The 13,476-nt window shown below is 41.4% G+C and overlaps 1 protein-coding gene across 4 annotated transcripts in view; it reads right to left on the reverse strand.

Moving 5' to 3' along the window:
- Window positions 1–13,476, reverse strand: part of dnajc21.L (DnaJ heat shock protein family (Hsp40) member C21 L homeolog) — a 20,018-nt gene continuing 6,542 nt past the window's right edge. For 2 of the 4 annotated variants that reach the window (XM_041569650.1, XM_018266427.2), the window contains exons 8-14: window positions 12,378–12,527; window positions 9,130–9,172; window positions 6,699–6,868; window positions 4,842–4,884; window positions 2,543–2,712; window positions 305–383; window positions 1–194 (exon numbers count right to left, since the gene is read on the reverse strand). In XM_041569650.1, coding sequence (XP_041425584.1) covers window positions 24–194; window positions 305–383; window positions 2,543–2,712; window positions 4,842–4,884; window positions 6,699–6,868; window positions 9,130–9,172; window positions 12,378–12,527 — 826 coding nt within the window. In that variant the 3' untranslated portion in view covers window positions 1–23. Of the gene's footprint in view, window positions 195–304; window positions 384–2,171; window positions 2,233–2,542; window positions 2,713–4,841; window positions 4,885–6,698; window positions 6,869–9,129; window positions 9,173–12,377; window positions 12,528–13,476 lie in introns of those variants that run through there. The other 2 variants (XM_018266433.2, XM_018266436.2) reach the window with 2 other exon arrangements.

Consider the following 13,476-nt stretch of genomic DNA (forward strand, 5'->3'; position numbering starts at 1 on the left):
TTTTTTTTTTTTTACCCAGAGTTTTATTTGTTTTTACGTTTGTCTTTTTTGCTCCTGCTGTTTGGAGCTGTATTAGTAGCCGCAGAGTTATGGGTTGCCAGCGCATGGCCGGTAGTCTTTAGGTGATTGAACAATTTGTTTCGAGTTGAAAATTCTGAGGAACACGTGTTGCATCGCATGGGGGGCTCATCCTGCTGCAAAAAAAAACAAAACGTAAATGAAATCAAGTCACATGATGGTTTTTTGACTAGGACAGGAAGGTCCACAACTACAATCAATGCCCATTATAAAACACTCCTCATACCTCGTCTTGCACAGGGGCCGCTGATTGCTTGGCTGCTTTTTTCATCTCTTTTGCTTTTTTACCCTTCAGTTTGGGTGCTCTAAGTAGAAGAAAACAATCAACATTTAGTGGCACAGGAATAATAATTCCACTGGTGTACCCGGTATCGGGTCGGCCTATCATTAAGTGCCCATATGGCACGAAATGCGTAAGGCTACATCATTGGAGATGTTTTTTGCTTAATAAAATATACTTTAAATCGTATCAAGCATTGGAGTGAAGTCCAGTTTATGCCAGTCCTACAATGAATATCTATTGCCTTCCAAAAGCTGAAGGACCCCCCATACTTATTAGTAAGTTAACCCTGTTATTATACTACAATCAACATTGGACTTTTATTGATCTGGATCTGTTTAGTATTTCTCTGTGCTGAACCTCTGAGCCTTAAGGTGGCCATACACGGGGCGATAAAAGCTGCTGACAGACCGAGTTGGCAGCTTATTGGCCCGTGTATGGAGCCCCCCGGATGGGCTTCCCCGATCGAGATCTGGCCGACATTCGGCCTCATCTCGATCGGGGAAGCCAATTCGGGGGGCCCCATACACGGGCCAATGGGATGGGACTAAAAATCCCGTCGGATCGCGGCCGCATCTGTTCGTTGATGCAGTCCCATGATCCGACCGCCCGTTACTATTCCTTAGGATCCGATCGCTGGGCCCTAAGGCCCACGATCGGATCAGCCCGATATTGCCCACCTCAAGGTGGGCATATTGGGGAGAGATCCGCTGGTTTGGCGACATCGCCAAAAGAGCGTATCGCTCCGTGTATGGCCACCTTTAGACTGTGAAAGAGCAGTACCTGCAGTATGAAATAAAGAGGCCTTTATCCCAGCAGTTCTTTCTCATTCAGAAGGGAGAAATAAAGTTCTTACAATTAAAACACCAATCCCCATATGTAATAAAAGGCACTAGAGCAGTAACCAAAAACCACCAATAAGACGTTAACTTTTAGGTGACCGGTAACTGCTACCAGCCAATTGGTTGCTATGGGTTACTGCACCTGGGCAAACTTGGCTCCTTTTTCTACATAATCCCACAAGTGTTTTACTGCCCCAGGCAGCCCATGATAGGGTCATAGCAAAGCTATATCGATATGACAAAATTGAGAAAATGAAGTGGGCACACCGCCCCTTAAAAGGATACTGTCATGGGAAAAAAAAATTTTTTTCAAAATGAATCCGTTAATAGTGCTGCTCCAGCAGAATTCTGCACTGAAATCCATTTCTCAAAAGAGCAAACAGATTTTTTTATATTCAATTTTGAAATCTGACATGGGGCTAGACATTTTGTCAATTTCCCAGCTGCCCCCAGTCATGTGACTTGTGCCTGCACTTTAGGAGAGAAATGCTTTCTGGCAGGCTGCTGTTTTTCCTTTTCAATGTCACTGAATGGGTCTCAGTGGGACATGGGTTTTTACTATTGAGTGTTGTTCTTAGATCTACCAGGCAGCTGTTATCTTGTGTTAGGGAGCTGCTATCTGGTTACCTTCCCATTGTTCTTTTGTTTGGCTGCTGGGGGGGAAAACGGAGGGGGTTGATATCGCTCCAACTTGCAGTACAGCAGTAAAGAGTGATTGAAGTTTATCAGAGCACAAGTCACATGACTTGGGGCAGCTGGGCAATTGACAATATGTCTAGCCCCATGTCAGATTTCAAAATTGGATATAAAAAATCTGTTTGCTCTTTTGAGAAATGGATTTCAGTGCAGAATTCTGCTGGAGCAGCACTATTAACTGATTCATTTTGAAAATCTTTTTTTTTCCCCATGACAGTATCCAAATACTATTCATTGAGTCATTGGAAAAGTTATTTACCTGGAGTATATGAGACACCTAACGCGTTTTGGGAATACCACTTAATCATAGGCTAAACGAGATGGCGGTGAATCACTCTTTTATACATACAACAGAATCAAGAATACATATAGATTAAAATTTAAATAACTAGTATCCTAAAACCAATCAAAAGAATGAGTGACAGAAGGAACCCCCAACAGGGTAACCAGTAAAAGTAAATAGTTAATTTTAACGCATAATAAATAAGGCAAAGACAATCAGCCACTGGGGAAAAATGGATAATAGGGAGGCAATGTTTAAAAATGCAAATCATGGACATAGATAAAAGGCCCCAATATAAAGAACAAATAAATATAGATCAGATTATATATGAGATATCCCAATATTGACACAGTAGATACATACGGTTTTGCGTCTTCGATCTGTGTCTCAGCCTCATTGGTAGTAGAGTCTGGGTCTGGGGCAACTCCATTCTGCTGTTCACTTGCACTAACCAATTCTGGGCTATTTTCCTCTCTGTGTATGTTCAGCTTGTCATCATGAGTCTGCTCCTCCTCAGCGCTGTCATTACACATCTAGAAACAAAATCATTTGTTTTGATCATTAAAAAAAGGTACATGCCAGTTAATTAAATGATTTGAAGAAGAAAAAAAAAAAAAAGCACATTACTCCTTGCAGAACATTCCTTTTCATCTTATAAGACACAAGCAACATGGAAGCTCCTACCTATAAATTATACCAATACCAAGGAAAAACAAGCCAATTATCCAAGACATCACAGTGTCCCGATTTCAATACAGGTATGGAGTTATCATGTTATCAGAAGCCCGTTATACAGAAAGATCCGAATTACGGAAAGCCGTCTGCCAAAGACTCCATTTTATCCAAATCAAATTTTTTTTTTTAAATGACTTCCCTTTTCTCTGTAATAATAAAACAGTAACTTGTACTTGATCCCAACTAAGATATAATTAATTCTTATTGGAGGCAAAACCAGCCTATTGGGTTTATTTAATGTTTACATGAGTATTCTGGATAACAGGTCCCGTACATGTACAGAAGCTAAATATAAGAATATTGCCATAACCACTGCCTAGCTATAGTATTTGTAGTAATAAAAGCCAAATAATAAATGTGTTTCTATGCATAAAATATAATATACTGCTACCCTGCACTGGGCATTTGCTTCAGAAACACAACTACAGTTTATAGAACAAGCTGCTGTTTAGGATTATGGCTCACAGGCTGTTTTGTCTCACACGGTCATCCAATGACAGGGCGGCCATTAGAAATCACAGGTCCCCGTACAACAACATTTTCAGGCCCCCTTGGCCCCGTCCACCACAGCCTCCAAGCCCCACCCCAGATCCCGCCCACTACACATCACAGTTAAAAGACCACACAGACATCAGCGCTAAAAAAGTTAAACCCCCCACACTCTATAAAAAGCTATTGGGGACCAAGGCCCCCTATAAGTTAAAAAAAAAAAAACATTTGTCGCCAGGGCCCGGGGGCCCCCCCCATAAAGCATTGGTGCCAAGGGCCCCCATACAAGTAAAAAAAAGAACATTTTATTTTTTTTTTTTAAAAAAATACTATAGAGTATAAAAAAAAACAGATTGGTGTTCAGAGGAATTGAACTCGTGGCTTCAGGACTTCAACTTCGCCTCCTTTCATGACTTTGGGTCCTTTCGCCACTTCGGGACTTAGATTTTGGCTGTTTTAGTGGCTTCCGTTCTTTTCGCCGCCTTGGGATTTCGGCTGTTTTCGTGGCTTCAATTTTGGCTGTTTTCATGGCTTTGGGTGTTTGGCTGTTCGGCACTTCTGCATTTTGGCTGTTCGGGACTTCAGAAAGAGGCGGCACGGCTTCAGGCCCCAGCCCGGTACTCTTGTACCCCCTGTGCCCCCCTGATGGTGGCCCTGTCCAATGGACTAAATGCCGCCGCTTCACCTCCCAAAGATTTAATACTAGTAAATGGAAAGAACCCCATCTGGCGTACACACACCATTGACAGGCACCAAAATGCTCACTTGAGGGTTGACTGAGGGTGACAGTTTCGTGGGCTTCAACTGAGCACTTTTCGGCGCTTCAGGACTTAAATTTCGACTGTTTTCGTGGCTTCGGTTCTTTTCGGCGCTTTGGGAGTTCGGCTGTTTTCGTGGCTTCGAGTCTTTTCGGCGCTTCAGGACTTCAATTTTGGCAGTTTTCGAGGCTTTGGGTCTTTGGCTGTTCAGCACTTCTACATTTTGGCTGTTCAGGGCTTCGGAACGAGACGGCATTGCTTCGGCGCTGTCAAGGGGGGCCTAGCTCTTTCAAAAAAGTTCAGCACTGCCGGGCCCCCCTTCAGGCCCCAGCCCGGTACTCTTGTACCCCCTGTGCCCCTCTGATGGTGGCCCTGTCCAATGGACTATATGCCGCCGCTTCACCTCCCAAAGATTTAATACTAGTAAATGGAAAGAACCCCATCTGGCGTACACAAACCATTGACAGGCACCAAAATGCTCACTTGAGGGTTGACTGAGGGTGACAGTTTCGTGGGCTTCAACTGAGCACTTTCCATTCACTAATATTAGGAGAGATAAATAAGAAAATCCAGCAGCTCACTGAAAAGTGGCTGGACAAAAAAAGTGATTTCATTGTTTATCCCACATACATAAAGAGCAATGTTTACATGCAATGATCAATTACAATTTTCAAGCTTACCTTTGTTTTTTGCTGTTTTTTCTTTTTTTGCTTTTTGGAAAGCCTGAAAGAACAAAAAGTTAAAATAAATTCAAGAAAAAAAAAGCTCTAGATCTTTCTATATTATACGTATAGGATAAATTCAAACTTGATTCAAAACGTATGACGTTGATGGAGGACGATAGTTAGAATAATTATTATTCGCAATAACCATAAGCAGACTACTATTACTTAATAAGAATCATGAAAATAATAATAAATACATGTATGGGACCTGTTAGACAGAATTCTTAGGACATCGAGTTTTCCAGATTACGTTTTTTTCCATAATTTGGATCTCCATAAAAAATAATTTAAACATTAACTAAACCCAAAAGGCTGGTTTTGCTTCCAATAAGGATTAATTATATCTTAGTTGGGATCAAGTACAAGCTACTGTTTTATATATACACAACAGCGCCAACTATAGAACAAAATCAAGAATACATATATCGTATATACTCGAGTATAAGCCGAGTTTTTCAGCACCCAAAATGTGCTGAAAAAGTCTACCTCGGCTTGTACTCGAGTCAATGGGCTTCCGCCTATAGTTAACTGCCTGCTGCCAGTACCTTTGGTTGGAGTCGAGGCTGCTGAGGACCCTGCTATGCATTCCCGCTGGTGATTGGCTGCACTGCTCCTGCACTAAAAATTCTACGTTGATGGCAGGAAGCAGGTAGGAAGCAGCAAACGTAATGCTGTCCGCGCATGCGCATTCTATTACGCGAGGCTATTACGATGGATCGCAATCTGGACTGGTACTTTCCATGTCTGTACCGCCTCAGGACCGCACCACTGGGGCCCCAGGTCCTAAAGGGCCCCACCGTTGCTGCTGGCCAGACGAGTCCGGTACCTGCCTGGAGCTGAGCAGATCCAGGAGCTACAAATTTGCTCCTGACTCCCAGCGTCCGGTAAGTGCGACTTGTGAAGGTTTTTCTATCCGGGCACATTTTCGTTGCATGTACTTGCGCCGGGTGGCGCTTTCTCTTGTCCCACTCGGGTGGTGTGGGGCTTGGGGTGACAGAAAAGGGGGGCAGGCTGGAGCACTGCTAGAAAAGTGTCGTGCCAGCAGCTGTGTGTTAAGGAGCACTAAAGGGGAAGTACTGACCCTGTGCACCTAGGCTCCCCTGTCACACACCAGCACAGTGTGCCCACTCACACTCCTATCCATAGGAGGCCGGCGCTCTCACTTGCACAGGCGGTCCAAAGCCCAGTCCATAGCAGCAGCGCCCTCACTTACACGAGAGCCCTTAGGGGTGGGATAGTGAAGGAGAGGGAGGAAGCCAACAGAAAACCAGGAAACGCTAGCATGGCTAGTATGGTGCAGCACTGGTCCGACCCTTGCTGTATGTTTGTATGTATGTACATGTAATGTTTGTATGTATGTTATGTATGTATACCCCTACAACAGCAAGTGTGGGCAGTACAGAACTGTGACTGCAGCCTCTTCAGATCAGTAGCAGAGTGCACACAGGAGCATGTGTTCTGCCGAAGATGTCCTAAAATGCATTTCTCACGCCTAGGCTTATACTCGAGTCAATAGGTTTTTGTAGGTAAATTTAGGTACCTCGCCTTATACTCGGGTCGGCTTATACTCGAGTATATACGGTAGATTACATTTTAAAGAACTAGTATCTTAAAACCAATCAAAAGAATGAGTGACAGAAGGAACCCCAAACAGGGTAACCCGTAAAAGTAAATAGTTAATTTTAATTTTAGGGAGGCAATGTTTAAAAATGCAAATCATGGACATAGATAAAAGGCCCCAATATAAAGAACAAATAAATATAGATCAGATTATATATGAGATATCCCAATATTGACACAGTAGATACATACGGTTTTGCGTCTTCGATCTGTGTCTCAGCCTCATTGGTAGTAGAGTCTGGGTCTGGGGCAACTCCATTCTGCTGTTCACTTGCACTAACCAATTCTGGGTTATTCTCCTCTCTGTGTATGTTCAGCTTGTCATCATGAGTCTGCTCCTCCTCAGCGCTGTCATTACACATCTAGAAACAAAATTATTTGTTTTGATCATTAAAAAAAGGTACATGCCAGTTAAATGAATTGAAGAAAAAAAAAAAAACACATTACTCCTTGCAGAACATTCCTTTTCATCTTATTAAACACAAGCAACATGGAAGTTCCTACCTATAATCATACCAATAGCCCCACCCCAGATCCCGCCCACTACACATCAAAGTTAAAAGACCACACAGACATCAGCGCTAAAAAAGTTAACCCCCTCCCCCACACGAGTTATAAAAAGCTATTGGGGACCAGTGCCCCCTAAGTTAAAGGGGACATTTCATATAACCTTCATATTCAGATATATTACCCATCCTTCCTCAAAACATGTAATGATGCAGAAAGAAAAATGTTTTGAAAGCATTTTACCTCCTAGAACTGTTATTATATCAGAGCTGCAGAGAGAACCGCTCTGCTCGGTGTCTAGGCTGAAATGAACAGCAGCTGTAGGTTTGTTTTCCTTCATATTGATATATGATCAGGTGCAGGGAGTTGCAAGGGAATACATGCAGCAGTTCTGGTACAAATTATATTTAATTGCAGGGAATTGCATGGGAATAAATGCAGCTGTTCTGGAATAATTTATGATCAGGTCCAGGGAGTTGCAAGGTAAAATTCAGTTGTTCTGGAACAATCTATAATCCAGTGCAGGGAGTTGCCAGGGGAAATGCAGCTGTTGTGGAACAATTTATGATCAGGTGCAGGGAGTTGTGAGGTAAAATGCAGCTGTTATGGAACAATTTATAATCAGATGCAGGGAGTTGCAAGGTAAAATGCAGCTGTTGTAGAAAAATGTATGGGAGTTGCAAGAGGAAAAGCAGGTGTTGTGGTACAATTTATAGGGAGGTGCAAGGAGTTGTCATAGGGAAATGCAGCTGTTGTGTAACAATTTATGATCAGGTGCAGGGAGTTGCAAGGGGAGCTGCAGCTGTTATGGAACAATTTATAGGGAGGTGCAGGGAGTTGCAAGGGAATAAATGCAGCTGATGTTCTGGAATTGTATAACATATAATAACTGATGCAGGGAGTTACAAAGAAAAACCCAAAAGACATTAATTGCTGTTTGTATACAACATAATACTGTGTAGAAAATGACTATGGTACTTACACTAACTGCTCATACACATTGCCCCCAGAAAAGAATAAAATACATTTAGCAGCAGATTATGTATTATTTATACAGATGTTTGCTTTTCTTTCTTTTCCACAATTATTGCAGGGCAAGGAACAAGCAGTGAAGGGAGGGGGAGGAAAACAAACAGGGCAGAGAGGGGGTTAAATAAATAGGACAGAGAGGGAGAGAAAGGAGCAGGGAAGGGAAAACCAGCAGTAAGGGTTAACAGATGTCTGCAGGGAAGGACTGAGAGAGACATCACAGACACGCCCACTCCTCCCTCATTGGCTGCTGCTCTATAGCTTATACAGAAAGAGCCCTCGGCTGCAGCTCAGATACTGAAGAGTCTGAGACAGGAAGTTGCAAAGGGGGAGGGCTGAGAACAGTCTTCAAGCTAATACAGACGTTTTTTGATCCAAAAGGTATTAAAATAAAAACGAATTCTTCTATTTTACAGTATTTGACATGGTTTGATGCATTGTGAAAATGTATGCTATATGCCCCTTTAAAAAAAACAAAAAACAAAAAAAAAACATTGGCCTTCAATTTCATAACTTTGGATCTTTTTGGCACTTCAGGCCTTCAATTTTGGCTGTTTTCGTGGCTTCGGGTCTTTTCGCCGCCTTGGGACTTCGGCTGTTTTCGTGGCTTCTGGTCTTTTCGGCGCTTCAGGACTTCAATTTTGGCAGTTTTCGTGGCTTTGGGTGTTTGGCTGTTCGGCACTTCTGCATTTTGGCTGTTCGGGACTTCGGAAGGAGGCGGCACGGCTTCAGGCCCCAGCCCGGTACTCTTGTACCCCCTGTGCCCCCCTGATGGTGGCCCTGTCCAATGGACTAAATGCCGCTGCTTCACCTCCCAAAGATTTAATACTAGTAAATGGAAAGAACCCCATCTGGCGTACACACACCATTGACAGGCGCCAAAATGCTCACTTGAGGGTTGACTGAGGGTGACAGTTTCGTGGGCTTCAACTGAGCACTTTCCATTCATTAATATTAGGAGAGATAAATAAGAAAATCCAGCAGCTCACTGAAAAGTGGCTGGAAAAAAAAGTGATTTCATTATTTATCCCACACACATAAAGAGCAATGTTTACATGCAATGATCAATTACAATTTTCAAGCTTACCTTTGTTTTTTGCCGTTTTTTCTTTTTTTGCTTTTTGGAAAGCCTGAAGGAATGAACAGTTAAAATAAATGAAAAAAAAAAAAAAATGCTCTAGATCTTTCAATATTATACGTATAGGATAAATTCAAACTTGATTCAAAACCTATGACGTTGATGGAGGACGAAAGTTAGAATAATTTTTCAAATTATTATTCGCAATAACCATAAGCAGACTACTATTACTTAATAAGAATCATAAAAATAATAATAAATACACGTATGGGACCTGTTAGACAGAATTCTTAGGACATCGAGTTTTCCAGATTAAGGTTTTTCCATAATTTGGATCTCCATACATTAAGGGGATTATTTACTAAACTCTGAATGCAAAAATCATGACAAATTATTTTGGATGAAAAATCAAAAAAAAAAAAAACGCGAAAATCTGATTTTCTCCCGCAAAGCAGATTTTCAGGAAAATGTAATAATAAATAAGCGTAAAAAACCCGAGCGGATTTGATCGAGTTTGTAGCAGAAAATATTGAGAAATTCGGACTTTGATAAATAACCCCCTAAGTCTACTAAAAAAATCATATAACTTTAACTAAACCCAATAGGCTGGTTTTGCTTCCAATAAGGATTAATTTTCATCTGAGCTGGGATTAAGTACAAGCTACTGTTTTAATATTATAGAGAAAAGGGAATCATTTTTAAAAATGTTGTATAAAATAGATGGGAGACTGCCTTCCCGTAATTTTGTGCTTTCTGGATAACGGGATTCCAGACAATAGATCCCATAATAATAATCAGAGTAAGAATACTACCAATATAGGAAAAAGTATGTACAGTTATGGGATCCGTTATCTGGAAACCCGTTATCCAGAAAGCTCCAAATTACGGGAAGGGCATCTCCCATAGACTCCATTTTATCCAACATTTTTAAGATGATCTCCTTTTTATGTGTAATAATAATAAAACAGTAGCTTGTACTTGATCCCACCTAAGATATAATTAATCCTTATTGGAGGCAAAACCAGCCTATTGGGTTTAGTTAATATTTACATGATTTTCTAGTAGCCTTAAGGTATGAAGATCCAAATTACAGAAAGATCTGTTATCCGGAAAAACTAAGGTCCTAAGCATTCTGGAAAACAGGTCCCATACTTTTAATTAGTAATACAGGAAGAGATTGGACTCTAATAACAGGGATCTACTCTAAGCATTAAAGGGGTTGTTTGAGAACTTTTAGTATGATGTAGAGAGTGATATTCTGAGACAATTTACAGTTGGTTTTCATTTTTTATTTCTGAAGGTTTTAGAGTTATTTAGCTTTTTATTCAGCAGCTCTTCAATCTGCATTTTAAGCAATCTGGTAACTAGGGCCCAAATCACCCTAGCAACCATGCACTGAATTGAATAAGAGACTGGACTATGAATAGGAGAGGCCTGAATAGAAGAATCAGTAAAAAAAGAAAAAAAAAGCAACAATACATTTGTAGCCTTACAGAGCATTTGTTTTTTTAGAAGGGGTCAGTGACCCCCATTTGAAAGAAGCAAAGAATCAGAAGAAAAAGACAAATAATTAAAAAGTTACCTTAAGGTGAACCACCCCTTTAATGGACATGTAAACTCCTTAAACAAAAATGTAATCACTGAAGAGCCTCTTTGAAATCTCTAAATACCTGCCACTCTGGTTGTTCAAAGGTTAACAGTAAGGCTACAGCACCCCCTTAATCACCTAGGATTCCTTCTGCTCCTCTAACCCACTCAGCCCCCTCCCTCGGGAATTTCCTTTGGCTGTTGGCTCATGAGCATGCTCAGTTCTTCTCAACTCAGATTAATAAAACACCCTCAAGTCTAGCAGCCAATGAAGAGGCAGCATTGCTGGTTCCCATAGAAACTCTGTTCTAGCTCTCTGTTCCTATTTTTAAATCCTAACCCCCTCTTCTGAGCTTGGCTTAACCATTACAGTGCTCAATTCAAGCAGGATTTATCATCATAGTAAATCTGCATTCTTCAATTGCATGCACTTTACATCATGTGCATCATGTGCTGCTTGCAGATATAAATGCACTGATGATGTGTCAGAGGGAAAATGGCCCCCGGGTGAAAGCTGCTATTTGTTTTAGGGAATGGCGCTGGCAAACGGAGGGGGAATGTGCAGTACAAATAATTCCATTTGGGTGGGGGAGATGTGCCCAACTTATATACATGGTAGGAAAATGTAGGCTTTACATGTCCTTTAAGGGTCCCAACCACTAGGTTCCAAATCCCTAATTTAGGGCAGCAAGTGAGATCTTGGCACAATATTTTGTTACAGGGATTAGGAAAGCAACAAAGAGGCAGAATGTAGCAAACAGCTTCCCATTACATGGGAATAGTGGAGTTCCAGTATTGAGGGATGTTACTGTTAGACTAAAGATACAGTAAAGGAATGAACTTCTCCCTCTGTGAGGCAAAGAGGGTTGGCACCTTTTCTGGAAAAAAATACCGTCCTTCCTATATTTTTATCTTTTTTCCCTATTAATAACATTGGGACTAACCATCATTTTACCGGACAAGCTAGTAAAATACCGGCCAGGTGGCAACCTTAGAGGGAAAGAGGGGGCAAACTCTCATGGATTTGTTTTTACTTTTCAAAATGAACTACTACGTTACCTTGCTAAGATTCCCTATGAGGTCCTGCCCTGAGCATGTGCTAGTCAATTCCATCCCCAGCAGTATACATCAACAAACTCTTGCGACCAAGGAGCACCAGCTAGTTTAAAACATCCATTCATTTGGAAATCATTAAAAGGTGAAAACAGAGCGTGATGAGCCCAATAGCTCCATAGCGTTGACGCGTTTCGTGGAGCAACCACTTCCTCAAAAAGTTAACTTGTGTCAAGAACAACGGACATTGGATCATGTGGTTTATCCACGATAGGGTTAATGTTTTTAGAAGGGGTGTGGCTTTTGCGGTTTTAAATGCTTCCAGAAGTTGATACAAGTTAGCTTTTTGAGGAAGAGGTTGGTCCACGAAACGCGTCAAAGCTATGGAGCTATTGGGCTCATCACGAATAAATGGATGTTCTAAACCTGCTGGTGCTCCGTGGTAGCAAGAGTTTGTTGATGGACATACGCTTCGGGATCGTTTTTCACGTTGTAGCACAGCGGCTGCACATCGACGGGTCTGTGAGTGCTCCCTCCCCTTTTCTATCTCCCAGCAGTATACATGTATTTCATTGTACACACATGAACCAGCCACACTGCTGGCACTCGGTGCTTACTTTGGCGTTTCCTCTATTTCTTCATCTCCATTCTGGGCCTGACTGTCTTCTTCCACCGAGCCACTAAACTCCTCTTCCTCTGCTTCCAGCTGCTGCCGCAGGAGGGCCACCATCTCCCGATGCTTCTTTGATTTCTCATGATTCTTCATTCTGTTTGCAACCAATGAAAACACTCCATATGAAGCCCAGAGTGCTGCATATATTCAGCTCAGTTAATAGAGAGACTTGTGCAGGAAGTTAGAACGTAGAAAAAGAGTGATTTTATATGTTATGCAGCTTTAAATGTGCAATTGCTATTGCAGGACCCATACGTCTGGCAGTCTATATCCTCTGCACTTCTGGTTCTGACTCCTGACACAATATAGCAGAAGAGAGCTGATTAACAGCCCTAGTAAAGAGTATAATGTTCGAAAATTAGAAGTTTTGCAGCCCCTTTAAAGGGGTCATTCATCTTTTTCAATTCAGTTGTTTTCAGATTGTTCCCCAGAAATAAAGAATCTTTTCAGTTACTTTACATTAATTATTTTTTAAAGTTTTTCCAAAATCTAAGTTTAAAGTTCAATGTAATTGTCTCAGTCTGACAGCTCAGTAATTCAGGTGCAGACTCTGAACTGTTACAATTTTGCTCCATTATTTGATACATTTCTCAGCAGCATCTCTGGTGTATTAGCAACTATTGTATCAATTCTAACAGCTGCCTGTAATGAAACCCAGAGATTCTGCTCAGCAGGGACAAAGATAAGAAATGTATCAGTTTACAGGGTCGGCGACCAGCCCTCTCAGAACTGCTTCAGAAGGTGAAAAATTACACTTTACACTTCATTATTAGAATAACGGTCACACATAGAAAATGGAAAGTCATTGGATAAAGTCGTTATTTCTAGTGATCTATCTGAAAACAATTAGTAGTTTGAAGGTAAACAACCCCGTTTATCTCACTGTACTATTGTCTATCACTGTTCTACCACAGGCAGAGAACAGTTAGTTTTTTTAGTCATATTGTCGGTTTCCCAGCTGCCCCCAGTCATGTGACTTGTGCTCTGATAAACTTCAATCACTCTTTACTGCAAGTTGGAGTGATATAGGGAACTATATAAAG

Source organism: Xenopus laevis, chromosome 1L, assembly GCF_017654675.1.
Source record: "Xenopus laevis strain J_2021 chromosome 1L, Xenopus_laevis_v10.1, whole genome shotgun sequence".
NCBI classification, from domain to species: Eukaryota; Metazoa; Chordata; class Amphibia; order Anura; family Pipidae; genus Xenopus; species Xenopus laevis.